Raw genomic sequence first — 27542 nt, 5'->3', positions numbered from 1 at the left:
AAAGACAGGGATAGCTCAAGATAATATTTTACTAAAAGAATACATAAGTAAATTTTGTTAGTCCTGATAGTAGTTTTCTTTCGCTATTTGACACATAGCAGAGCTCAATGTTTGCCCACAAAAGGTAACCAAAGAAAATGAAGAAAGCATTTGAGTGGAACATTAAACCTTTATTAGGTGAACGAAGGATTCATAATGCAATCGAGCAAGATATCTTTCCTCCCAGAGATCTATCCAATCATACCAGAGCAAAACATGTTCTCGTTCCTCACTCTGGATAGTTTCTGTTAACATAGGTTGGCAGAATAGAATAAAGAAAAGACGTGAGGAGGATTTTGCGGTCTGTGTGCGACTTTAAACGATTCAACACTGGTAAGCATTGACCAACTGAGCAACCCTACGAACCAGTAATATACTCAAGGGCTGCGTTTGTGGAGGAGAGAGTCCAGTCAATGGCCTTAGTCTAAAAGCTTCCCAAGACTTGTGTCATCTATGTAATGCAAAACAATGATATCAACTAATTTCATAATTGTGTTGTGCGAAAAACTGGCATTTATACCCAATGTATTCTTTTATTGCAACTCAATATATATGACAAAGGCTTTTTGAATGTTTCAACAGGCAAGACATTCATTTTTTAAACTGTTTTTTTCTATTTTAAAGGTGCCCCTGGCAAGCTTACAAGAATCTGACAGTCGTGCATATGTCATAACATCCAAAGCACCTGTGTTGCAAAGTTTGCTTTCTTTGAAGAATCTAATGGAAGACAAAAATATCACCACGATAACAGAATTCATCATTCTGGGGTTTTATGAATTCCCAGAGCTGCAAATTCCCCTTTTCCTTCTGTTTTTACTGCTTTATCTGGTCATCCTGATGGGGAACCTCACTATTATAACCATGACGTGTCTAGACCCTCGTTTACACACCCCCATGTACTTTTTCCTCTGTAACTTGTCCTTCCTTGATGTCTCTTACACCTCAGTCACGCTCCCCAAACTAATGGACATCTCCTTAAGAAAGAGTCACCATATTTCTGCTATTGGGTGTTTTACGCAAATGTATTATTTCTTGTTTTCGGTATGTGTAGAATTTCTGCTTCTTACGGTTATGGCTTATGATCGTTATGTGGCAATATGTCACCCCCTGCGGTACAGTATAATTATGAACATGAGACGCTGTGTATTGATGGTCACTGGGGCCTGGATCTATGGAGTTCTAGAACCAGTGACACACACCGTCCTTGTATCACATTTATCCTATTGTGGGTCACATGAGATCAACCATTTCTTTTGTGATCTCTCAGCTTTGCTAAAACTTTCCTGCACCAACACCTCCACTATCGATGATGTGACTTACATTTTGGCTGTTCTTGTAATGCTTCCTTGCTTCCTGTTAACCCTGACATCTTATGTGTACATCATCTCTGCCATTCTGAGAATCCGCTCTTCAGAGGGGAGACGCAAAGCCTTCTCCACCTGCTCCTCCCACCTCACCGTCGTTACTCTCTTCTATGTATCTCTGACATGTTTGTACGTGAAGCCAACATCCATGCAGTCACTGGACCTAAACAAGCTAATTGCTCTGCTGTATAATGTTGTAATCCCCTTGTTAAATCCCGTCATTTATAGCTTGAAAAACAGGGAGCTTAAAGAGGCCATAAAGAAAGTTGGAAAGAGAACACAATTTGCTAATACTCAGAAACATATTTTTCTTGTTAGAAAAGGTTTAACGTCACATCTGAGCTAGAGATAAGCTCAAATGTTACAGAGCCAACTTTCTACTCAAATTTTGGAGCCCAGGGTTTTGACTATCATGCCCAGAATGGTTTTTGCCTGTTAACATGAAGACTAAAAGGGAATATACCTTCTTGACCATTCTGAAAACATGAAGCCCGGATTCTTAAACCAGCACTGAATTTCTAGGCCCGGTAGGCACCCATACCTCCGTTAAAAACGCCGTCCAAATGGCATTTTTAGCCAAGATTTGAGGTGCATGCCTAGAAAATTGGCACTGGAATGATGACAACCTAGGTGCTTTAGGCCACCAAACACCAAAGTAGACATGGCCAATACCGGAAGTGGCATTAGATGGCAGAAAGCACCTATGTAATAATGATTTGTGTGAAGAAAGGCATCAGAAATGTAGGCCCAGGAAATCTTGGCCCAGATTTCCAATGTCTATTCATTTGAAAACCAGTGCTGATGCGTGATTGACACAAGATTAGGAGCCACTGATATCGGTGTCGATTCGAGAATCCAGGCCGAAAAGCTGAACTTCATTTAAAAAGAATAATTCAGTGCAATTTCTTCCAAATGTCAATGGGTCTCTTAATGGGGGCTGGGTTGTCCAATGGGCTCTCCCACATCCTAAGGAGCCATTGCTGCACCTTCCCTCATAAGAACAAAAGAAACGCCTTCTCCGAATCAGACCTTTGGTCCATCTAGTCTGTAAAATAAGAACAATTTGTGAACCTATTACCATATCCTGTTCTAAAATCAGAATGACTTTTGAGTCAATATCTTCATAACCTCAATTTTATTTATAAACTGGAGCAATTTTTTTTTAACCTATAATCTTCCCCTCACTTCTTTCCCTTTTGCGTGTGATGGTTTGGTTTGTTTTTATTATATGTCTGGAGGGGCATAATAAAAAAAAAACACATCTAAGTCCCCTTTTGGCCTAAGGCCCTAAACGTTGAAAGTAGAAGCAGGGAAAATGTCCATTATCAAAAAAAAGTCCAAATGGAGGTTTTTTTCATAATGGCCTGCCTCTACGTCTAAACTTACACCATATAATCAACCTAAAAAAAGCCTAAGTCTCAAATGCCCAAAACAAGGGCTTTTAGACAAAGGAGGAGCCAGTCCTTCGCCTAAAAGCTGGATTCTGTAACTAGTGTCTGTCAAAAACAACACCGGTTACAGAATCCACCTCCCCCTACAATGATCCGGGCAGGAGGGAGCCCAAGCCCTCTTGCCCCATCGAGCCGTGACCCCCCCCCCCCCCCGTCAACATTGGGCCAGGAGGGAGCCCAATCCCTCCTGGCCATGCGACCCCCCCCCCCCTACAAGATCGGGGAGGAGGGAGCCCAACCCCTCCTGCCCAGGCGACTACCCTATCCCCAACCCTAAGGCACATGGGCTGGGTACGGGGAGGGTGGGGGGGGGGTTGGGGTGGATTCTGTAACCAGTGTTGTTTTTGACAGACATCGGTTACAGAATCCAGCTTTTAGGCGAAGGACTGGCTCCTCCTAGCCTAAAAGCTCTTGTTTTGAGTGTTTGGGAGTTAGGCTTTTTTTAGGTTGATTATATGATGTAAGTTTAGACGTTTAGAGGTCTGTGCATTTAAACAGCTGAACGTAGAGGCAGTCCATTATCAAAAAAAACCTCCTTTTGGACGTTTTTTTTGATAATGGACATTTTCAGTGCTTCTACTTTCAACATTTAAGGCCTTATGCCAAAAGGGGACTTAGATGTTTTTTTTTATTATGTCCCTCCACACCAGTACTCCAAAAGCATGCTACAAAAAATTAGTTTTCAAGAACTTCTTAAACCTAGGGAAAGAGGTTTCCTGTTTCAATGACTGTGGAAGCAAATTCCAAAATGCTGGACCAACATGCTGAGGAGTGTGTGGCACAATGGTTGAAGCTACAGCCTCAACACCCTGGGGTTGTGGGTTTAAACCCCGCACTGCTCCTTGTGACCCTGGGCAAGTCACACAGTCCTCAATAGCCCCAGGTGCATTAGTTAGATTGTGAGCCCACCGGGACAGATAGGGAAAAATGCTTGAGTACCTGATTGTAAAACCGCTGAGATAACCTTGATAGGCGGTATATAAAAACCTAATAAACTTGAAACACAAAAAAAGCTGCTTTCTTGTGCAATTTCATTTTGCCTCATGTAAATTTGGAATATCCAACAGATATTCTTGACTCAAACGCAATAATCCGATGACATGACAGCATGCTCAGGGGCGGGGAGCACACAGAGCCACAATTTATTACACACTGGGATATTCAGTTAGCAGTGGTCAGCATTTTTATGGGGGGGAGGGGCAACCACCAGCATTCTGCGCAGATATTTAATGTCAAGCCAATGCCTAGGTACCAGCAGTGAACATCAACGCACAGCCTCACACCAGCGATTTATCAAGTCAGGAGCCTCTCCCACCTAGTTATATCACTTTGAATATCGACTCTGTTATTCATCGAGATGCAGAAACTTCACGTGTGAAAGTCTATACCTGAAATGTCCAAAGCGTCATTGTATCTATGATTTCTGCTGCTTTCTCACTGTCAGACACCATTTTCTTGGGTGCACTGGTGACCAAAAGCATCACTGAGAAAGCCAACACACCTTTCAGCCCAACCCCGATCAGATTCCGCTCAGGAATTGTGGCATGTGGTTCCCTTTCTGGAATATTCTTTCTGCAGATTTGGGGGGTTTTGGTCCACTCTTATTTACTGTGGATAGTTTAACACTTGTTCATGAAATAATAACATATCTCATAACTGGTCAGATATCACTTTTGCAATATTGTAAGTATGAGATATTATTATCTAACACTTTGCACTTACATACCAACAGGAACTTAATTTGAGTCCCATTGGAAGATTATCTAACTTTTCATCATCTTACTTCCATAAGCCACTGAAATGTCTGTCTTTCTCTCTTTCCACAATCTCATTTGTAATTATTACTCATAATTCTAAGTTGAATTAAATGTACTCAAGAAAATTATCTATACTTATCAATGTGTTGAACTTTTGTAAAATTTTATAAAATTTAATTAAATCTCATGCAAAATAAAATGATAACAGCCCTAATGCCTGATTAGCTTTCAGGCCCTTCTATTCCTAGGGTCAGTTTAATCAAAGATATCTAAATAAAATAACAAATTAGAAAACCCAAAGTCTAAATCTCACCAGCCAAGTCATTATAACCAAAATAAACATCAAAATTGCGTCTCTGAAGGTAAAAAGCTCTGGATCCCTGTGCACATCCAAGGGACCATCCTCGCTTGTGGAATACTTTCCCCGAGAGATCTGAAGTGTATAAACGATTCTGAGAGCTGAAGATGCCCAGATCACTGTAAGCACAGAATCAATCATTATCCTTCAGTTAACAAATGCAAGAGTGCAGTACACAGTCTTATCAATATTGATATTAGAATTCCAATACCATCACTCCTTCAGGGCTGAAAACGGAGCAGAGGGCATGAGAGTTAGGACAAGAGAGCAGAGGATGAGGAAGGAAGCAGTGCAGAGGGCAAAGCAGTGCTGAGGAATGTAGTGAGATCTACTTGGAGATGCTTTATTGAAGAGAAGTTGGTAATGAGGTAAGCTCTGACGTCGTAGAAACATGATGGCAGATAAAGGCCAAATGGCTCATCTTGTCTGCCCATTTGCAAAATCCACTATCTCCTCCTCTCCCTATTGGCTAAGCTCTTAACACTTGGATTATGAGGTCATAGAGCTTTATGGTTATAGAAACTTGACGGCAGATAAAGGCCAACTGGCCTATATAGTCTGCCCATCCGCAGCATCCAATATCTCCTTCTCTCCCTAAGAGATCCGACATGCCTGTCCCATACTTTCATGAATTCAAGAGTGTTTAATGAAGATAGGAGAAGATAGAGCAGGGGTGAAAAGAAGTCAGCCAAGAAAGAGAGCATTTAGAGATCAAAGATGGCAACCAGGTATTGAGGGATTAAGACATACGAGGGCTTATTGAAAAGTCATGAGGCTGTCTCTGATTTTCTTTCCAAGAAGCAGAGGTGGCAATGCTGTGCTGGTTCTTGTGAAGCTCATACATTGAAGTTTGTGGACCTGCATTTCAACTTTTCATTGTTGGGTCACAATGAAACGAAGAACTTTGTATGTTTTGAGGGAGACGTGTCTGTGAGAGTTCGCCAGATGTGTATGATTGAATTTTGTGTTAAACTTGGAAAGAGCTCTAATGAAACTTTTGAAATGTTATTTCAACAATATGGTGGTGATACAATTTGCCGTGACAGAAGCACTTCAAAGAGGGTAACACATGAATGACTGACAAAGTGCGTTCTGGGAGGCCATCTACCATGGTTATAGATGTCAACATTGCCAAAGCTACGGAGGTGTTGCAAAATGACAGAAGGCTAACTTTACGGGAACTTTCAGCTTCACTTGGCACCTCATTTGAATGGGTTCAACATATTATGACAGAGGAACTGGAACTGTGTTACGTGTGTGCCAGGTGGATACCCCGAAATCTCACCAAATAGCAGTTGCAACAACGAGTTGAAGTGTGCAAGAACACTGTTTGAAGTGAAAAACGCCAAGGCACACTGATGTCGCCAAATAGTCTACTGTACATCTTTGAATCATTTTTGAAAAACTGCAAAATTGTATTGAATGTGAAGGATGCTACGTTGAAACAGAAAAATATTCAGATCCTGTGGAGCCATCTGATTCCGAATAAAAGAAACAGGCTCATTACTTTTCAATCGGCCTTCGTAGATGAGGGTGAAGTTATACTATAATGACCTTCTTCCCCTGACCTGTAAGCAGGAATTCAATTGCGTGACTTCAAACTATAGTATATATAGATGGTCCCCAGTGTTTCAAAGCTGTATGTCTCGGTAAAATCATACTAAACTCCAAATTATCTAGATCAAAGCTGCAGCTTTGAGGTCAAACTGCAATTTCAGCCTGTAAAAAGCCACCTAATTGAGCTTAACCTTTGAATGAGTTTTTGATGCACAGAATCTGCCTTTTAAAGAATTCATTGGACATCAGAGCTCCAAAGTTGGGTCCTGAAGGCTAAACTGTACAGATTTGAAAAGGAAGACCTTCGTTGATGAATTCTTAGACAACTCTTGGGTTTGGTGCTCTAACGCAATTCACATTAGATTCCAAAACTCGGGAGCCTGTAAGCTTTTTAGGTCTTTATTTAAAAATGTATATACTTCACAATATTGACCCCAGTCGAATCAGTTCAATTCACAAATAAAATACTCATAATAATTCATTAAAGATTATTTACTGCAGAACAACTAAAGCCCCCTTCTACTAGGCGGCATTAGTGAATTTCATGTGGGAAGTGCACCGAAGCCCAGAGGGATTTAAAGGACTTTGGAGTGGTTACTACGTCAGCTTGCGCTAATCACCTTACTAAAAGGGCCTATGTTTTTACCATCGTATCAAACTTTTTGTGTGTGTCACGATCCAATTTAATCTCTAGGGACAATTTGTTTGATGCCTCTTTAATTATACTTCAAAAGACAGGGATAGCTCAAGATAATATTTTACTAAAAGAATACATAAGTAAATTTTGTTAGTCCTGATAGTAGATTTCTTTCGCTATTTGACACATAGCAGAGCTCAATGTTTGCCCACAAAAGGTAACCAAAGAAAATGAAGAAAGCATTTGAGTGGAACATTAAACCTTTATTAGGTGAACGAAGAATTCATAATGCAATCGAGCAAGATATCTTTCCTCCCAGAGATCTATCCAATCATACCAGAGCAAAACATGTTCTCGTTCCTCACTCTGGATAGTTTCTGTTAACAGAGGTTGGCAGAATAGAATAAAGAAAAGACGTGAGGAGGATTTTGCGGTCTGTGTGCGACTTTAAACGATTCAACACTGGTAAGCATTGACCAACTGAGCAACCCTACGAACCAGTAATATACTCAAGGGCTGCGTTTGTGGAGGAGAGAGTCCAGTCAATGGCCTTAGTCTAAAAGCTTCCCAAGACTTGTGTCATCTATGTAATGCAAAACAATGATATCAACTAATTTCATAATTGTGTTGTGCGAAAAACTGGCATTTATACCCAATGTATTCTTTTATTGCAACTCAATATATATGACAAAGGCTTTTTGAATGTTTTAACAGGCAAGACATTCATTTTTTAAACTGTTTTTTTCTATTTTAAAGGTGCCCCTGGCAAGCTTACAAGAATCTGACAGTCGTGCATATGTCATAACATCCAAAGCACCTATGTTGCAAAGTTTGCTTTCTTTGAAGAATCTAATGGAAGACAAAAATATTACCACGATAACAGAATTCATCATTCTGGGGTTTTATGAATTCCCAGAGCTGCAAATTCCCCTTTTCCTTCTGTTTTTACTGCTTTATCTGGTCATCCTGATGGGGAACCTCACTATTATAACCATGACGTGTCTAGACCCTCGTTTACACACCCCCATGTACTTTTTCCTCTGTAACTTGTCCTTCCTTGATGTCTCTTACACCTCAGTCACTCTCCCCAAACTAATGGACATCTCCTTAAGAAAGAGTCACCATATTTCTGCTATTGGGTGTTTTACGCAAATGTATTATTTCATGTTTTCGGTATGTGTAGAATTTCTGCTTCTTACGGTTATGGCTTATGATCGTTATGTGGCAATATGTCACCCCCTACGGTACAGTATAATTATGAACATGAGACGCTGTGTATTGATGGTCACTGGGGCCTGGATCTATGGAGTTCTAGAACCAGTGACACACACCGTCCTTGTATCACATTTATCCTATTGTGGGTCACATGAGATCAACCATTTCTTTTGTGATCTCTCAGCTTTGCTAAAACTCTCCTGCACCAACATCTCCACTATCGATCATGTGACTTACGTTTTGGCTGTGCTTGTAATGCTTCCTTGCTTCCTGTTAACCCTGACGTCTTATGTCTACATCATCTCTGCCATCCTGAGGATTCGCTCTTCAGAGGGGAGACGCAAAGCCTTCTCCACCTGCTCCTCCCACCTCACCGTCGTTACTCTCTTCTATGTATCTCTGGCATGTTTGTACGTGAAGCCAACATCCATGCAGTCACTGGACCTAAACAAGCTAATTGCTCTGCTGTATAATGTTTTAATCCCTTTGTTAAATCCCATCATTTATAGCCTGAAAAACAGGGAGCTTAAAGAGGCCATAAAGAAAGTTGGAAAGAGAACACAATTTGCTAAAACTCAGAAACATATTTTTCTTGTTGGAAAAGGTTTAACGTCACATCTGAGCAAGAGATAAGCTCAAATGTTACAGAGCCAACTTTCTACTCAAATTTTGGAGCCCAGGGTTTTGACTATCATGCCCAGAATGGTTTTTGCCTTTTAACATGAAGACTTAAAGGGAATATTCCTTCTTGACCATTCTGAAAACATGAAGCCCGGATTCTTAAACCAGCACTGAATTTCTAGGCCCGGTAGGCACCCATACCTCCATTAAAAACGCCGTCCAAATGGCATTTTTAGCCGAGATTTGAGACACATGGCAGCGCCTAGAAAATTGGCACAGGAATCATGTCTACTTAGGTGCTGTAAGCCGTCAAACATCAAAGTAGACGTAGCCAATACCGGAAGTGGCATTAGGTGGCAGAAAGAGCCTATGTAGTCATGAATCACGCGAAGACAGGCTTCAGAAATGTAGGCCCAGGAAACCCAGTACCTATCGATTCCAAAACCATTGCTGATGCGTGATTGACACGCGATTAGCGGCTGCCGATATCGCTGTTGGTTCGAGAATCCGGGCCGAAAAGCTGAACTTCATTTAAAAAGAATAACTCAGTGCAATTATGTTTAACTCAAATATCCTGAATTATATCATTTTTATCTTTTAACATTTCATAAATTTATATTGACAGGCATGATATAAATACAAATAATTAGAAAACTAGAAATGTAGAAAAACATATTTTTATAGATTTATGCCATGTGCAGAGAGCAGTTCAAATGTTACATGCTTGACCAGCTCAGAGGATACCTATGATTGAATTTGTCATTGCTTGTGTGGTATCTTACAATGTGTGCTTTCCTGTAAATATTATATTTCCAATCTTTCTGTATTTTGTATGATGTAAACTGTCTGGACTGCGTAGATTAGGAGGCATAGCAAGTGAAGAAACACTACATCACTATTGTAGGTTGAAAAGGGATTTGATGTACTATAGGAACCTCTTATAGAGAGATGAAAGGGGACATGCAAGTGAGCAATGTGGTTTCAGAGAGATTCTCTCGTATAGAGTAAAGTTTGTAAGGGGGAAGAGGGAGGGGAGGAAATGAGAAGCTCAGATTTTGGCAGGATATATTTGAGATGGAAGGACAGGCAGGAGAGCCTAGAGAGAAATCTGAGTGGCCTTAGTAGTAAAGCCATGAATAAGTGACACTGGAAGACATTAGTCTAATCCCTGTTCAATAATTCCCATCGTTACAAATAATGGGCTGGGAGCAAAACCTTCTGATGTACAGGTGACCTTCGCTGTTACCCATAATTTACCCTAAAAGTCCTCTCAAGCAATAAATTGCACCATGGCTACTAGTTACAGCACATTAAAAGTTTCAACCTTCAGAGGTCATCCGTAACCAAATCTCCACTGCCAACCAAACCTTCAAACGCTGTAGAATATACACATCCAATGGCAAAAAGGGCACCTTCTCTCTCTGCTTTCAGTTGAAATATAGGTTTTCGGGCATAAAAGAATCAGTCCATGATCTCCCCTTTATCTGCAGGAGTCGCTTAATTATAGTTCATCCTGTTCAATTTTTAATTAACATTTGCAGTTGATCTCATCTGCCCATGAATGAGTTCACCAGGGTCTAGATCAATAACATTATCTTCATCCACTGAGATTAGTTTCTGCAGATTTTATAAAACGTTTATAAAACGGGCTCGAATCATGATCCCAGCAGTGCACAAGATCTCCCCCACTGGATCCAAAAGGATGCAACCATGGGGTGAGCTGAGAAGGGTTGTGAAAAAGCTTTCTTATTACAGTACTTCGTCAACATGTGAAAGGTAATCAAGCAACTTCTTTAATAAGCTAAAGCTCAAATACAACATAGTCCAACCACCTTCCCCTTTATGACTCTGTGGAACCAATCTTTTGGCCCCATTCATGGATCTTAAGTTTTCAAACCTTTGAGAAAAATAACGTAGGCAGACTTGTTTATAGGGTCACTTCTCCATTGTAAAACAAAACCTGTTTCCATGCATCTGGCACTGCAGCTGTCCATGCTATATCCATGCTTTCTGTGTATCAGTAAGACATCTTCACAGAGATCGGATGAAGATCGGTTCTTCAGCTGTCTGTGCTGTATTCATGCTTGCATATATCAATGTGATACCCACATGAAAGGGAAGAACAGGGCAAAAATTCAGATGACAAAACAGCACCACAGAAGCACCGACCTCCATCAGTTTTATTCCTAATGGCAGAAGAAGCTGAGTGACAGCTTGAAAAGAAAGCCATGTATAGATGGCTGCTAAATCACTATTATCACATTGATGTTTTCTATTTTTGCTGCTTTCAAACCAACGTATGGTTTTAAAATTGTAAAAACTGAAGAGTCTGGTTTCTAAAAGAGTTGGGGAACTATAATGCTGCCTTACTCTTCTCTATATTGGAGGGGCTTGTGCTCAACTGTTCCTCTTCCTCCTGGTAAACCACGACCTCCTCTGATTTCGGAAATCTCTTGCGCAGTCCTAGAAAACAATTGAAGTTTTGAGACGCGTCAGAGATTACACAAGGGCTTTCTCTAAAATATTCTCCTCTTTGAAGGGAGTAGCAATGCAACAAATGCGGACTCCTGGTCACGCAAATGGCCACTGAAGCCATTGGCAGAACGGGAGAAAGCTTCAAGGTGGGGCTGAATGCATTGAAGGGTTGAACTGTCATCTGAAGACTTAGGGGGTCTTTTACTAAGGCATGCTAAATGCTAATGTGCCCATTATATTCTGTGGATGCGTTAGCATTTAGCGGGCCTTAATATTTAGTGCGTGCTAAATCAATTAGCACGCCATGTTAAAAGACCCACTTATTGCGTTTCTATGAAAATGCTCCATCTTGCATAAAGCGTTGAGGCAGCTGTGTGAGTATATAAATAAATCAAAGCACAGGAAAGAACGTAAGATGGTACCTTTTTTAAGTGGACCAACTTAATAAGAACATAAGATTTGCCGCTGACCAGTGGTCCATCGTACCCAGCAGTCCGCTCCCGCGGTGGCCCTTAGGTCAAAGACCAGTACCCTATTTGAGTCTAGCCTTACCTGCGTACGTTCTGGTTCTGCAAGAACTTATCTAACCTTTTCTTGAATCCCTGAAGGGCGCTTTCCCCTATAACAGCCTCTGGAAGAGCATTCCAGATTTCTACCACTCTCTGGGTGAAGAAGAACTTCCTTACGTTTGACTTTAGAGAATGTTGATTAGCTTTCAAGGCCACACCTCTTCTTCAGATCAGAAATGAGCACATTATGTCCTTATATCATATATGTAAAACATAAAAGTGTTTCAATGACAGTCTCATGGGGAAGGTAGGAGTGGAGGGGGTGAGAAACCGGGAGAGATGAATGGGGTGATCAGAGGGTAACAAATCTGTATGATTTCATGGTTGTTAATGTCAGAGGCAACCTAGATCTTTGTTAAGATCTGTCTGGTTTCTGAAGAAGGTGGCTCTGCCTTCGAAAGCTAATAAAAATGTATTAAGTAGTCCAATAAAAAAGTATCATCATATTTTCTTATTTTTTTTGTTTTAATTCTATTTATTACTTACTGCAGCAAATACCAATTTTACATAACAGAGCCACAGTCTCCCCTCTCTCCAGCAGATGGCACCAACACTCCATGATGGGAGATAGCTGTTAAAAAAGCATGAGATTTGCCCTAGTGGGGAAATTACGGGATAAGGAGGGTACCTCTCTGGGAAAGAAAAAAACTGATGCATAATATAACTTCTCTCTACACATACTGGCAAAGGTTAGTCTTCTCTTGTGGACATTCTAAAATCAACATATGGAGAATTTTAGGAAGAGGTTTTTTTTGGTCTCCAAGAGGACAACAAGGACTTGAGAATCTACAGTCTAGTTTAGGGTTTGTGGGTACTGCCCTGTCACACGAGGCAGCGAAGGAATGGGACATATTGAGTAACTGATGGGATGGAGAGGATGGGTCAGGTTATTAACTGATGAAGTGACAGGGAGGGTCAGATGTAGCAGTTGGGTGGAAGAAAATTATTTGAGCCCCAGCATGCATTTTTCAAGCACATTCCAAATTGAAAATGCAAAGCGATATAGTTCCTTTCTCATAACCCCCTAATTACTCTCTGCCCTCACACACATTCTTTGCAGATAAAGTAATTGGCTTACCCCTTTCCCAAGGTCTTGAGCTCTGTTTCCCTACAACGAAGTAGATGAGGTGAATCATTGTGTACACGATGAAGTAAAAGGCCCCACGGACCATCAGGAGTGGGCTGACCAACATGGTTACTGGGTCTGTTGGGGGGGGGGGGAGAAAAGTTAGGAGAGCATTATAAATATACACAAGGGTGAACTTGTCTATTTCTAGGTGAAGGGTGAAGTCTATTTCTAATTACAAACCAATTTTTCTTTGCCCAACTTCAGTTTGGGGGATCTCCATGTCTCTAGCTCCATTTCTTTCACAGTCTCTCTGCTATACCCCGTACTAGGACTCTCTCCTCTTGCTCTACCCCCTCCTTATACTATACGAACATGACTTTATGTGGCGTGAGAGGTTGCAAATGGTTCAGCAAATCTAAGAAGCACTAATGACCATATTTAAAGTAGAAGAGAGGTCACGGCAAAGGCAGAATAAAATATTTTTAATCCATTCCAGTGAAGAAATGGAAAAGAAAAGAACATGTCTCCATTCCCCATGTATGCCTCTCTCCTCATTGTGGCACTCAAATGATCCTGGTTAATTTCAGCCTTTTGTTTAACTTTCACACTTTTAGAAGAATATGGAGATTTGGGGGGGAGGATTTCAGAAGTAAACAACCAAGATAATAGAGCACATAATATCATCTAGCGATGCCTGCAACAGGATATAAAAACTTGAACAAGTCATGGTGTTTCTAGCGCAGCGAATCTCTACCAGTGAATGAGCCCACTGATTTGCTTATCTGATATTGGTCATATATTCAATCCATTTCCACACTGGCTCTCCATGACATCATCTGGTGGTGCCTGCAATAAAATATACTGTAAAAACTTGAAGAAGCTCTGGTCCATGCTCAAAGGGATGGACCCAAAGGGAAACACCCCTTTGGAGCTTCTTCAGACAACCTGAGGAACATCTGTAGGAGTGGGAGCAGGTGAGTCATGGGCTGAGCTGCTTAACTGCTTTGAATGGATAAGAGGAAAGGAAAAATTTAAGAACTCGCTGGGATAAAGTTATCAGTTGTTCAAGCCACATGGACTCTTTTATTGATATGGGGCAAGCTCAAGTTGAGTATGCAGAGTAGGCCATACTGGAGGAAGAAGTCTCATTGGGCCCAATTCCTCCTTTGTCATTTGCAAACATGAAGCTGAATTCTTCTGATATGGCCCCAGAAACACTGGGAAGAGTGTGAGAAGGTTATCTATAGGCCCACAAGGAGTCAACTGAGATGGAGAGGGAAACATTACTACACCTTCAGGGAGTGTATTAGCTAAAGGTATGAGATGAGATATTCAAAGTAATGATCAGTCATTCCTTGAAATTTCTTGTTGTTTCCAGTGTAACTAGTAAGAAAGGATCAATTCCTTTGATGTCCCCCCTCGCCCCCAACCTCACCCAGGGAGATTTTGAATGTGGAGATTTGGATATTAGGTGCTAAAATGAAGGCAACCCTTTCAGGTTGTCTTCCTCAATCTTGTAGATTTTCTGGTGAAACTGTTAAAATAGCTTCACTAGAGAATGTTTCAAGGCAATATGAGACCTCTCTTCTAGATCAGGGCAAGAAAACGAGGCCTTGGAAGCCTCCAATACTATAGTGATTAAAGGTAGCATTGAATTAGAGGATAAAGAAAAAAAGATGGAACAAGTTATGTATCGTAATAGTCTTAGATTTGCAAATGTCCTTTTATGTACTATGATTTCTCCCTTAGAGATGCTGAAATGTTATTCCTTGATGTTTTAAATCTAGATCTGAGTTGCCTCCAACATTCCTGAGTCAATAAACAGGCTGGAAGGAAAAGATGCAGTAGAACAAATTGGATGCAATAACATAAGAATAGCCTTACTGAGACAGACCAATGGTCCATCAAGCCCCGTAGCCCGTTCTCACGGTGGCCAATCCAGGTCACTAGTACCTGGCCAAAACCCATGGAATAGCTATATTCAGGGCAAGCAGTGGCTTCCACCATGTCTTTCTTAGAACAAATTAGAACTGCCCTGTTGGAGGCTTGCCCTGTTGGAGACCTGGGTTTGGAAGACTAGCAGCAGAGCTATGTCATCTTCAGACAGAGGACACTACATTTTAGAGAAAGACATGCTTTCAAGTTTTTCAAGATGTCTTTCCTAGGACTCTGTCAATTAGCAAATAATTCCTTAAGTTTGATGGATGAAGTTCTTCTTGAAGTATCCAAGGAACTGCTTGATTAAACATCAAGCCAAAAACTAGCTTTAGATTTTAATCATGACCCAATAAAGACAATTGTGTCATATTCTCTGGATAAGGTGACCATTGGTAGAACTTATCCAGAGAGTGAACTGAATATTGCCCCTGTCTGGGTAAGGTCTGTAACCACCCTGCTTCTGCCCCAGCATGATCCATGAAGTGCTGAAGTGGTCTGTGAGGATATGAAGAGGCTTTATCCGAAATGTGCTGCAAAATATCCCGGTCAGCACCTCTGATCCGGGTAACTACTTGTAAGCTTTGATCGGTTCATCCAGGTGTGCTCCGCTAGGCAGAGTCAGTTTCTGCTAGGAACTCAGACGGATACCCTTTTGGTGGTGATGATGTGTGGGTTATTAATGATCATCCTATCTATTCTTTTTCTCCCCCTTCCTCCCTGATTTGAGGACCTTTGCTATTTTACATGCTCCAAAATAATTAACATCTCTTTTATGTATTCCAACTAATTAATTACTATGCGGAGAAACTCTAGTTTGAAACTTTTTTTTTAGAGTAATTGGGAAGAATCAACTATGAACATAAGAATTGCTGCTGCTGGGTCAGACCAGTGGTCCATCCTGCCCAGCAGTCTGCTCACGCAGCGGTCCCCCAGCTCAAAGACCAGTGCTCTAAATAAGTCCATTCTCACCTGCGTAAGTCCCAGTTTAGCAGGAACTTATCCAGCTTAGTCTTGAAACCCTGGAGGGTGTTTTCCCCTACAACAGACTCCGGAAGAGCATTCCAGTTTTCTACAACTCTCTGGGTGAAGAAGAACTTCCTTACGTTTGTACGGAATCTATCCCCTTTCAACTTTAGAGAGTGCCCTCTCGTTCTCCCTACCTTAGAGAGTGTGAACAGTCTTGTCTTTATCTACTAAGTCTATTCCCTTCAGTATTTTGAATGTTTCGGTCATGTCACCTCTCAGTCTCCTCTTTTCAAGGGAGAAGAGGCCCAGTTTCTCCAATCTCTCACTGTACGACAACTCCTCCAGCCCCTTAATCATTTTAGTCGCTCTTCTCTTAACCTTTTCGAGTAGTACTGTGTCCTTCTTCATGTACAGCAACCATGGCCCGGTACAGCTGCACGATAACCTTCTCCGATCTGTTCATGATCCCCTTCTTTATCATTCCTAGCATTCTGCTTGCCCTTTTTACAGCTGCAGCGCACTGTGCAGACGGCTTCATCGATTTGTCAATCAGAACTCCCGAGTCTCTTTCCTGGGAGGTCTCTCCAAGTACCGTCCCAGACATCCTGTATTCGTGCATGGTCTGATCATTTTCTTATCAGGCTGTTCAGTCACGGAACAGTTTTCCATTTGAAATAAGAATCTTGTTTTTCGTAAAGTCTTAAAGACCTACTTTTTTGAAAAATGCTCCTCTTGGTTTTAACTTTTTGTGTAATAATTTTTTAAGCATTTATGCTCCCCTTAATGTAGGGTTTCTCTTGTAATCCACTCTGAATCTGAATTGAAAAGCAGCAGAATATACAATTACTGATTAGATTAAATGTTAATTTGGTAAAACACATTGCCTTTGTTTTGAGGTACCATTTGGAATTGCCCATGTTGAGATATTGGTATAAACTCAAGAAATATTTTGAAAACCTAAATTCTGGCATATATGCACCTAAAAAAATGAAAATATGAAGCAAACACCAAAACAGGCCTGAACACAGGGAAAAGTTTCCTTGAACGAGCACAAGGCAACCTTTTTCTGGCCATGCACACCCCTAGTCCTTGCCAACCCCATCTTTTTCTAACTGTAAGTTACTGCAAGCACTTCCCAAATCCTACTTTCTCTAATTCTAGAGGACCTTCTGAGATCCAGCCCCATCTTTCTGGGATTTTCATGGCTCTCACACGCTTGAAGGCAATTACCTTCACAGATAACCCCGACAGCATCTTCTATGTCAGGAGACAGCGTCTGGCTTGAGATGAGCAGCCCGCAGTCAGACAGTTGAGTTTCTGAGCCATTGCAATAGGTATCTTTCAGCCACACCACACCAAGGCCACGACCAAAGTGACTGTGCCTCATCACTCTCCTGGCCTCTCCGCATCTCTGCTGCCTGCAGACCACCCGTGCTTCCTCCATGTCCCAGTGGAACTGCGAGACAGAACCCCAAGTGCCGTTGTACTGCACCTCAACCCTTCCATCACAGCTGCCGACGCCATCCATAAGACGCAGGCTGAGGCTACCTGGAAAGAGGGTAAGAAAACACAGTCAGGTGGGATAGGAGGGGAGGGGCACTGTCGAAACGGCTCCAAGATGCAAATTTTCAGTCCATTCCTATTTCTTTGGTGTCTGCTTGGGATTCATCTCATTTAGTAAAATGTTTATTAAAAGTTTTAACCACACTTCGGTTTATCAGCAGCACGGTGTACAAAAATTAGTTTATTTATAGCAGGGGTAGGGAACTCCAGTCTTCGAGAGCCGTATTCCAGTCGGGTTTTCAGGATTTCCCCAATGAATATGCATTGAAAGCAGTGCATGCAAATAGATCTCATGCATATTCATTGGGGAAATCCTGAAAACCCGACTGGAATACGGCTCTCGAGGACCGGAGTTCCCTACCCCTGATTTATAGTCTACATATCCTACAATTCTATGTGAATTACAAATTATTCAGATGCTCAAGCATTGTTCCCTATCTGTCCCAGTTGGCTCACACTCTATTTAATGTACCTGGGGCATTAAGTGACTTGCCCAGGGTCATAAGGAGTAGTGTAGAATTTGAACCCACAATCCCAGGGTGCTGGGGCTGTAGCTCTAACACTGCACCACACACTCCACACATTTAATTAATCTAAAAACAGGCAAATAATTTTGTTTAAACCTTGTTTAAATGCATACATTGCCTACAGGCTTATTTTGCAAGAGTTATCAAATAAATCCTTGTCCCCAGGCACCCATCCTCTGCCTCCCCCCCCACCCCAACAGACTCCTCTCTAATTCCCTCCCCAGTGTACTGTAGCCTAAGGCTGTAGCTCTGTTACTATGCTTTATATTCCATGGGAGCTTCAGGAGGGACATTTCGGTCTGTCAAGGTTTATGGAATAAATGCTGTTGAAAACCTGCTTTTTTTAACTTTCCTTCAACCAGTGTCATGAGTGCAGCAAATGCTGAGTTTTAAAATAATCTTTCTCCGTCTCTGACTCTTCCTCTCCCTGACACTCACTCTGTCTATGACAGTTCTCTCACCGGCTGGGGGTCCCCCCCCCCCCCCCGCCTTACCGGAGTTAGGAGCACAGTTCACTTCCACCTCCCCAGAGAGAGTGCAGGGAGCCCCGCTGGACGTCATTCGTGTCCCACACTTGGACATACTGAGCTCAGAGCCAGAGCAGAAGGCGGAGGTCAGCAGCACATGCCCTGAGGGGCTGGACATTGTGGGGTCTTCACTCGGCATCTCCATAGCAGCCCCACACTTCAACTCTTTACAGACAACAGCAGCATCTTGGCTCCCCCAGGCATCGTTACACACAGCCCCACTGTCATTTCCAATAGCAACCTCAAGGCGCCCTGTACACATGTTTGGACCATTCAGCAACCTCACACTGGAAATACCTGAGAGAGAGAGAGATGAAGATGGGAATAAGCTACTTCAATCTCTTAAACTGCCAGGAGATGGCACCAATGCTCCATCACTCGGTGAGAAAGCTAAAGGTTACGTACAATATTAACATGACTCTTCTGTTGTACAGTACACTATTAACCATGCAGGTATCTGCTACTTTAATCTATACTGAGAGATAATCTTCCCCAGTGTTAAAACAGGGATCTGTGATTCCCAAAACATACCTGGTTTTGGATTTCTAAAATGCTGTCGGTTGATTTAGCTAGAAAAAGCCGGTGCAAGTGTTGATAGGAACTTCTTTCTAACATTAGAAGGCCAAGTGGAAGCTACCTGCTAAGAGAACTCTATAACCCAAATCGTATCTGATTCCTAATCGGACATCTTTGGACAGCAACAAAGATCGAAAGCGAACACCTGGGGTGACTAGACTTTGCTATTCCATTTCAAGGGCACATCTAAAAAATCCTGAAGCTGGATTAATTTTTCCGACTACATTATAGATCACCATATGAACCAGAAATGCCTCGACGCTCATCTAAAAAAAAAAAAAACATACCTAGACTGAATTTATATGTCATTCATGTATGTTTTCTACCAAGAAAGTTATTTTTTGCTTATCAAAAAGGAGAGGTGGGTTAATAATTAGGTTAATGGTTCATCAGTTTGTCAAGCGACCTCTTGGTCACTCACCTGCTTATTTACTTGGTTACATTACTGATTTGCTGGTAATTTTTGCTAATAGACTAGCTGGCTAAGAACATAAGAAATGCCGCTGCTGGATCAGGCCAGTGGTCCATCGTACCCAGCCGTCCGCTCCCGCGGCAGCCCTTAGGCCAAAGACCAGCGCCCTAACTGAGACTAGACTTACCTGCGAACGTTCTGGTTCAGTAGGAACTTGTCTAACTTTGTCTTGAATCCCTGGAGGGTGTTTTCCCCCATAACAGACTCCGGAAGAGCGTTCCAGTTTCTACCACTCTCTGGGTGAAGAAGAACTTCCTTACGTTTGTACGGAATCTATCTCTTTTTAACTTCTGTATTAATGAAAGCTGCTTGGGTAAGTAGCTAACTTAGTCAGTGGGTTATTATTGTATTCACCAGGGAGCTCAGAGCCAGCTGTGGTTAGTGCATACATTCACAAGTATTTCCGTTACTCACAGTTTAGTCAGTTAAATGGTCAGTGCTTTTGATCAGTCAATAAAACTTGCCCCCCCCCCCCTTCTTACTAAACCGCGATCGTGGTTAATAGCACAGGGAGCCAAGCTGAATGCTCCGCGCTGCTCCCAACACGGTTTAGCAAAAGGTTGTTTGTTGGTTAAGATTGATTAACCTCATATCGATTCAGGTTAACGAGGTGGTCAGTTATGAACTGAGTTCACTCACCAACTGTTGGGCAGAGGCAAAATTGTGGAAGTCACTTGTGGTAACAGAGTTGCATTTAGGAAACTACTCAAAACACAACTGTTTGTTAAAGGCTTTTTTAGGCATTGATTTTTCCTGATTTTCTGAGGATCTGATTATTTATGTATGTAAGATTTCGTAAACCGTGTAGGCTATACACGGTATAGAAATTTTTAAAATAAATAAATAACCAACCAACCAACTAACTTGTAAGTGGCAAAGAAGTCAGTGGCCTGTTTGGTTACTTAGTAAGGTGCTATTATACCAGAAAGTGAGCAGACAACCCCTGCATCCCACATGCGCTCTCTAGGCACCCAGGAGAAGGTCGATTGGCCGCAGGCTGACAACTCTTTCTCGGTACCAAAGCAGTCGATCTGGGACAAGCAGAGATTCCCATTCCCTGCCCCAAAGCGGTTGTCAGTAACGGCCTTCCGGGCCGGGCCACACCCCAGCTGGGCACAGACGACAGCAGCATGTGGAATTTTCCAGTCATCCGTGCACACTGAGCCCCGGGTACCGCGGTAGGTCACCTCCAATCTCCCCTCGCACTTGGAAGGTCCACCCACAAGCTCGAGCTGAAAAATACCTGGAAGGGAGAGGAGCAAGATGGGAAGAAGAGGAAGGGTTCAGGAAGAGAGAGACAAAGGAAGAGGTTAAATCCTCTCTGGTCCATGAGACTGCCAACTCTGAGCTGCAGGTGCTAATCCCACCTGCAAGACATTGACATACTGTGGCTCGAGGTCTTATTATATGATAATATATGCTGACAAAATGTAATGTAATTTATTTCTTATATACCGCTACATCCGTTAGGTTCTAAGCGGTTTACAGAAAATAGACATTAAAATTATAAGTAAGAAAGGTACTTAGAAATCCCCTTACTGTCCCGAAGGCTCACAATCTAACTAAAGTACCTAGAGAGTAATAAAATACCTGTGTAACATAAGAACATGATAACAGCCTTACTGGGGCAGACCAGTGGTCCCTCTAGGCCTTCAAGGTGGCCAAAGTCAAGATACCTGGTAAAAACCCAAATAGTAAAAGAAGTCCATGCTACCGTCCCAACATAACATAACATCGTACTTCTTGACCGCGTAACCATAAGTTCTACGCAGTTTACGAAAGATTATAAACTAAAGATAATTTTGACAATGACAGAAAAATTTGTTTGACCGAGTATTTTGAGAAAAGATGAGTTTTCAATCGGGTTCTAAAATATTTATACGAGCAAGCTCCAAGCAATATCATGGGAAGCCACTTGGAATGCTAAAGTAAGTTCAAGAAATGTCTTGCTTTTCCAGCCCTATACTGATGGGAAAGTAAACAGGGCATGAGATCTTCTATTATATTTATACGATGCTAAAGAAAATCTATTAAACATGTAAAATGGAGCAGTATCCTACATAACCTTATAACAAAAGCAACCCAGCAAAAACAAAACACGAGCTTCCATTGGAAGCCAATGCAGCTCACAGTAAAATGGAGTTACATGGTCATACTTTTTAAGACCGTAGATCAATCTAACTGCTGTATTCTGAATCAGTGTGAGTCTGACCATGTCTTTCTTGGGAATTGTTAAATAGACAATAGTGCAGTAATCCAAAAGACTCAGTACCAAAAGCTTTTTTTACATTATCTTTATTCATTTTGAAAACCAAAAATAAGCGCAACACAATATACAATCAAATTACACTATAATAGCACCTAAATTCAATCAAATTGTAATCTATGACAATACATAGACGACCCCCCCCATCTTCATATTCAAAAATTGCACTCAAATTACAGATTAAAAATATTTTCCACCCCCCCCCCCCCCGAACGTGCAAGATCAAGGGGCAAAATCAACAACAATCATTCGTTGCAGTGTTTTGTCAATGGCTCCCAAATTTCCAGACACCAAAAGTTTAAAGGCAGAAAACTCAAAATAGGGTCTAATGGTACGCAGTTTCCACAACACTTACGTACCACAGCATCTGTCTGTTTTTTCATGGTCAGATGCTAATCCAAAACGACTCCCAATATTTTAATTGCTGGTTGAATTGTATATAGTGGAGAATTTATACTGATTGATGGCTCGTGAATGATCTTCTGCGGTGACACGACAAAAAACTTTGGGCTCCTTTTATGAAGCCACTTTTGCGGTTTAACGCGTATAATAGCCGCGCTAAACGCTAATGCCAGCATTGAACTGACGTTAGTTCTAGCCGCGTAGCGCGGGTTTAGTGCGGGCTACCCCAGCTTCGTAAAAGGAGCCCTTTGTCTTATCAGGGTTGAGCTTGAGTTTAAAATCCTGCATCGATTTCAACACAGACTCAATTTGTCCAAACCTTTTTTTAAAACCAGCTACAAAATGAAAGAAGCAGCTGGCTGACGTTCTCGGACTTGCATTGGCCACACTATAATCCTTCTCTGCCAAATTCTGTAACGGCGCTTTCTTGCAAGTGGTGTGGTTTGCAAAGCAAAAGTAATTTCAACCATTGTCATCATCACTCATAAGCAGACTTTCTGGTTCCAGGAAATCACCTCACTTCTACCAGAGAGGAGTGAGGGGCATTGGGAGAGGTATGTGTGAGGGTCTCGGTACTGGAAGAAAAGGGGTTACAGCAGGGCAGGAGTGAGGGGCATTGGGGGAGCTGTGTGGAATGGAAAAAAATTCTTAGCTAGCACTTTTTTTTTTCCTTTTTACTCTTAGAGATTTTCAGCTACCAAGATGTCTTTAAATTTAGGAAGCAGAATGTATCTGAAGAAAGAAAAGCACCATAAGCGTGTTGATTTAAAGACTGGTTTCAAAACCCTGACTAGAAACAGAAACCAATCTTCATTTCTCACACTGCCCTCCCTGACAGCTTCCCGGAAAGGCCAGAACGAAGGATTTTTGGTCCACATGATTCTCTATGAGGGTGGAAACAGCAGCAGCTGCGTCACCTGCAGAAATCAGACCCCCCAAATGACCTGCAGAAACTCCAGACAACGTATACACCGAGTTCCCATTTATTGACTCCAAATTCAGAAAACGTATGAGCTTTTCAAAATCCAACAAGCAAAGTTTGGAAGTTCCAATGTGGAAGAGTTGCCACGGTTGTAAGAAATGCATGTTAGGTTTTTTTTGTCTGCAGAAAGAACATGGCATCCAAAGCAGAAGCTGTGTTGTTTTTTTTTTCTTGGGTTTTGGCAACAACAACTATTTGTAAGCTAGATCAATAGATCCTTTGCATCAGGTTTTGTATCTATTTGTCTCAACGGTGCTCCACCTCCCACACTACTCTCACAATCCCACTGGTGTTTTCTACCACACTGTGGCCATGCACCCCTCCCTTCCCCCCCATCAGTGATGATGAAGATGGAGAAATAAAAGGGAGGAGCGAGTAGAGAGAGCGACGAAAGGCCAGGGAGAGATGGTTAGGTGGGCACAGTGATGGAGAGAGACTGAGGCAGTTTGGGGTGAGCATTGGAGAGCTGTGCTAGAGAATGACACGGTGACAAAATTCATCACCGTTCCCGTCCCCGCGGATAACCGCGGGAAATAATCCCATGTCATTTTCTAGTGTCTATTTCAACCTCGGTCCTTCTACACCAGCATTCTTCAAAGCAAAGCTTGCGGGTCAGTGGTTGTGGCCATTCATACTCTGATTCTTCCCTCTCTCCTTAAAGAATGACATGAAGATGGTTTCCCGCGGTTATCCGCGGGGACGGGGACGGTGATGAATTTTGTCACCGTGTCATTCTCTACTGTGCACCTCCATATCTTCTGGGACTAATCTGAATATAACTCTTACCCACTCCCACTTCCCTCCAGGCAGCTATGCGGAGAGGAATTTGGTTGACGAGGACAGGGAAGTTTATCAACCCGCAAGAAGTTTGAGATCTGTGGGGGAAGATAGGATTCGTTATGTGAAATCTGTCTTTTCCATTGCTGTCTTTTCCATTGCTGGTAAAAAAAAAACCTCTGGAATTCCATCCCGGGAACAATGAGATTATGTAAAGATCGTACGTCATTGAAGGAATTATAAACGCCTTTCTCTAAACTCAGTTGGATTTGCTTATCTAGTTTTCAGTAAATGCTGGTCCAAAGGGAAAACTGGGAAGATTAAGGGGTCCTTTTAATAAGGCGTGTTAAATGCTAACACATCCGTAGACTATAATGGACAGATTAGCGTTTAGCGCATGCCTTAGTAAAAGACCCATAAGTTAAGTCAATTGTAGTATTTCATGATGTTTTCTCTGTGTTTATGATGTTTGTTCACTGCTTAGATTTAAGCGGTTTATAAATTTTGAAAAAAATAAAAAGATGAAACCAGAATGGGAGAGGAAAGTTATGTTTCTTTTTCTATGGAACTGTTGTGAAAAATTTTCTAAACCACGCTGAGGAAGCTTTGCTAATAACAAGAAATAAATTGATTTAGGAGCGAGAGGCGGGGTTTTGTCTTGGTCAGTCCATCCCCCCTCTGTGCAGTACAAGGCTCGACAATTTCTCCGTTTTAATCTAGAGCTTAGTTCAGCCATTAGACTCTGGGTTACTGGTTAAGAACATAAGATTAGCCTTACTGGGTCAGACCAATGGTCCATCAAGCCCAGTGGCCAATCCAGGTCCCTAGTAGAGACCAAAACCCAAGGAGTAGCAGTGTATCTTTCTCAATAACAGACCATGGACTTTTCCTCCAGGAACTTGTCACAGATGGTATTCATTCAGTTAGTGGTATACTTGGATCCAGAAGCATTTTACTTCTCTCAAGCATTTTGCTCATAGGTGCTTGTTTTGGTGGGGTTGTTTTTTTTGGGGGGGGTATATTATGAGTACCCCTTTTTTCCTTTTGCAAATTGTAATTTAACCTTATTGTTTTTCCCTTTAAATGTAACAGAGTTTCTTTTGTTTTGTTCCCTTATTTTATACTTAATGTAAACCGCTTAGATGTTAACTTTTTTGTTTTATATTTGCGGTAGATTAAATAAATTGAACTTAGATTTTAAAATGTGCCTTTCAGCAGTGGCTGGGGGGTTCAAGACTCATTTAAAATGAAATTACACTAACCCCCTCTTTTACTAAGGTGCACTAAGCTAAAAAGCATAGCACACCTTAGTAAAAGGAGCCTTGGGTGTCAAGTGGGTAGATCCTGGGCTGCCTCTTTGTTAATGAACCAGTTAGTTTGGTTAACTCTTTCCTGTTTGAATTCCCACTGGTCATTGCCCCCGGTACATATGCCTGATTTGCTCATGCCATATGGGCCTTGCCACCCCTGGCCTCCCCACTCCTTCAAGCTCTGCCTGGCAGTCTCTAGGGCTTCTGCTATCAGGTGAGAGTTTTCCTTCTCCCCTTTAGGAGAGTGGCAATAGCCTGGCTTTTGCAAGTGGCAATTCAGCGAGGTTTTGCCCCTTTGCAGCTTCCATTGAGCCACCGCTGCATTCTTTTCCCCCCCTCCCCTCTGTCCGTTTTGTGTCTCTCCCTTCATTCTGCCCTTCTGCCCTGTTTTTCTTGCATTATTTTCTCATTTCCTTTTCCCTTTTTTCACATGGTTATTGTAAACCACTCAGCAGTACGTTCACCATCTCAAGATAATGTAACTAAATCAGTAGATTAGAAGATCAATTCTCTTCTTGCTCTATGGCTTTGAAATGTATTAGATTCAGTCAGCATTTTGGGTGATCTTATATGCCTTGGTAATAAGTCAATTAGATTACTGCAATGCCTGTAACAAATTTCTTCATCTTTAATTTTAAAGACCTGCACCTGATGGCACTTATTTCTCTGTTTGCTAAATATTTGGACTACACAAGGTGCTCTTTGGCTTCCAGAGTCATAAGAACAGAAGAAGAGCCACAGACCAATGGTCCTTCTGGCCCAATATCCTGCTCCCAGCAGTGACCAATTCAGGCCACAAGTACCTGGCAAAATCCCACAGAGGAGCAAGATTCCAGCTTTAAATTCTCTCTCTTGTGTTATTTGGCCAAATTTCATATCTCTACTGGGGGAGGGAGGGTTGCAAGCTGTGGCAGTCTCCCCAAAGTCACACAACCTGAACCATCTGAGGGTAGCGCCCTACCAAAAGCACAAATTTGGAACCTCTAAAATTGCTCCTTTGACTGTCGGCGGCACAGTTATAGATCAGTGCAGGCTTGGCACAAGTTCCCCATCCACGGATTCTGTACATGATCTCGCCATCACATCTCTGCTGCTGTTACAACCCTCCAATTCATAAGTCTCTGGTCTGTTTTTGTCTTCAGGTGTTCTTTTTTTATCATTTGGGGAATAAAAGGTGTCACCAAGGTTCCTCTCATCAGCTGCACGCTCTGACATTCCTTGCCCAGCCCGTACCAACCGTCCCGCCCCCCCCCTTTCCATCCACAAACATGCACATATCTGCCATATCCTCAAAAAACTTGTCAGGAAACTTAAATACCATCTTTTCATTAACAGCTTATGAGATAACTCACTTCCTGATCCTAAAGCCTCAGTGTGAAGGAGGAGAACCAGGAGGACTTGGTACAGACTTTCACATGCCATGGTCTTCGCAGGCTGGTCGGTGGCAGAGGGTGAATATCGCTTCTCTTCTGGAGATGTGTCACTGTGGTCCAGGCTTTTGACAGCAGACCAGACGGGGTGTACAGGAGGGAACTCAGTCACATGATATCCTGGGCCAAGAGTTGCAAAGACGGAGCTAGTGGATGGACTAGAGAACGGGGCGTTAGGCAGGGGAATTTTCAGCTGACAATGCAGACCTCTATTTCCACATCGAACCGAGGTGCCGAAATTTAACAGCTCAGTTTTTACTGACAATTGGACTCATATATTTTTTCCCTTCATTTTGAAAGACTGTGGAGATGGGGATATAGGGAGGAGAAATTTCATAGGGTTGCCAAATGCCAAACTTCATGACTCTCTATCTTCTCCTCCCCCCCCACCCTAAATTTTTCTTCCACTCTTGCAGGTGCTTCAATAGCTAGGATTACGCTTTTAAAAAGCCAGGAATAACCATATATTTTGAGGACCCCTTCTAAAGATGGCCCCTTATTTTTCTAGTTCCTTTAATCTCCTGACCCCAAATCTCCTGTCGTTTGAGCCAAAGGGCCAAGGGGTGGGGGAGTAACTAACTTGTAAAAGTTACAGGAGTGTGGGGGTTTTTTTTTTTGGGGGGGGGCAGAATAGAGAGTGAAAATTTGTTTGGAAATTAAATATTGGGATGTTAAGGTAGGACAGAGGTGTAAC

General features: G+C 42.0%; 3 protein-coding genes across 5 annotated transcripts; 2 read left to right on the top strand and 1 right to left on the bottom strand.

The window, feature by feature from the left end:
• Positions 1-885: 885 nt before the first annotated feature.
• On the top strand, positions 886-1761 carry LOC117350694 (olfactory receptor 5V1-like). Its single transcript, XM_033925192.1, has one exon. The coding sequence runs from the start codon at positions 901-903 to the stop codon at positions 1747-1749; it is 849 nt and encodes a 282-aa protein (XP_033781083.1). The 5' UTR covers positions 886-900; the 3' UTR covers positions 1750-1761.
• A 6380-nt stretch (positions 1762-8141) lies between these two features.
• Positions 8142-9011, top strand: LOC117350318 (olfactory receptor 5V1-like). Its single transcript, XM_033924569.1, has one exon. It carries the CDS (start codon positions 8157-8159, stop codon positions 9009-9011), a length of 855 nt encoding a protein of 284 aa, XP_033780460.1. The 5' UTR covers positions 8142-8156.
• An 820-nt stretch (positions 9012-9831) lies between these two features.
• Positions 9832-26898, bottom strand: LOC117350816 (deleted in malignant brain tumors 1 protein-like). 3 transcript variants are annotated; one of them, XM_033925449.1, is made up of 7 exons: positions 26771-26883; positions 20604-20924; positions 18601-18930; positions 17247-17564; positions 13122-13247; positions 11370-11462; positions 9832-11082 (listed from the first exon to the last, which is right to left on the bottom strand). In XM_033925449.1, exons 1-7 carry the CDS (start codon positions 26838-26840, stop codon positions 11078-11080), a joined length of 1263 nt encoding a protein of 420 aa, XP_033781340.1. In that variant the 5' UTR covers positions 26841-26883; the 3' UTR covers positions 9832-11077. The 3 variants fall into 3 exon arrangements, with proteins under 3 accessions (XP_033781340.1, XP_033781339.1, XP_033781341.1); XM_033925448.1 differs by having other exon boundaries at positions 9832-11462; XM_033925450.1 differs by lacking the exon at positions 20604-20924 and having other exon boundaries at positions 9832-11462; positions 26771-26898.
• Positions 26899-27542: the final 644 nt, after the last annotated feature.

This window comes from Geotrypetes seraphini, chromosome 16, assembly GCF_902459505.1.
Source record: "Geotrypetes seraphini chromosome 16, aGeoSer1.1, whole genome shotgun sequence".
Taxonomy (NCBI): domain Eukaryota; kingdom Metazoa; phylum Chordata; class Amphibia; order Gymnophiona; family Dermophiidae; genus Geotrypetes; species Geotrypetes seraphini.
Note: the sequence above shows the minus strand (reverse complement) of the source record. Positions and strands in the feature narration are given on the sequence as shown.

Coding starts and splice junctions, on each gene's coding strand:
- LOC117350694 (XM_033925192.1), top strand. CDS start 901: ATGACGTGTCTAGACCCTCGTTTACACACCCCCATGTACTTTTTCCTC.
- LOC117350318 (XM_033924569.1), top strand. CDS start 8,157: ATGACGTGTCTAGACCCTCGTTTACACACCCCCATGTACTTTTTCCTC.
- LOC117350816 (XM_033925448.1), bottom strand. CDS start 26,840: ATGGCATGTGAAAGTCTGTACCAAGTCCTCCTGGTTCTCCTCCTTCAC. Junction 18,931..20,603: donor GGTTGTCTGCTCACTTTCTG/GTATAATAGCAC, acceptor TCTCTCTCTCAG/GTATTTCCAGTGTGAGGTTG. Junction 13,248..17,246: donor TGTCGGGGTTATCTGTGAAG/GTAATTGCCTTC, acceptor CCCCCCCAACAG/ACCCAGTAACCATGTTGGTC.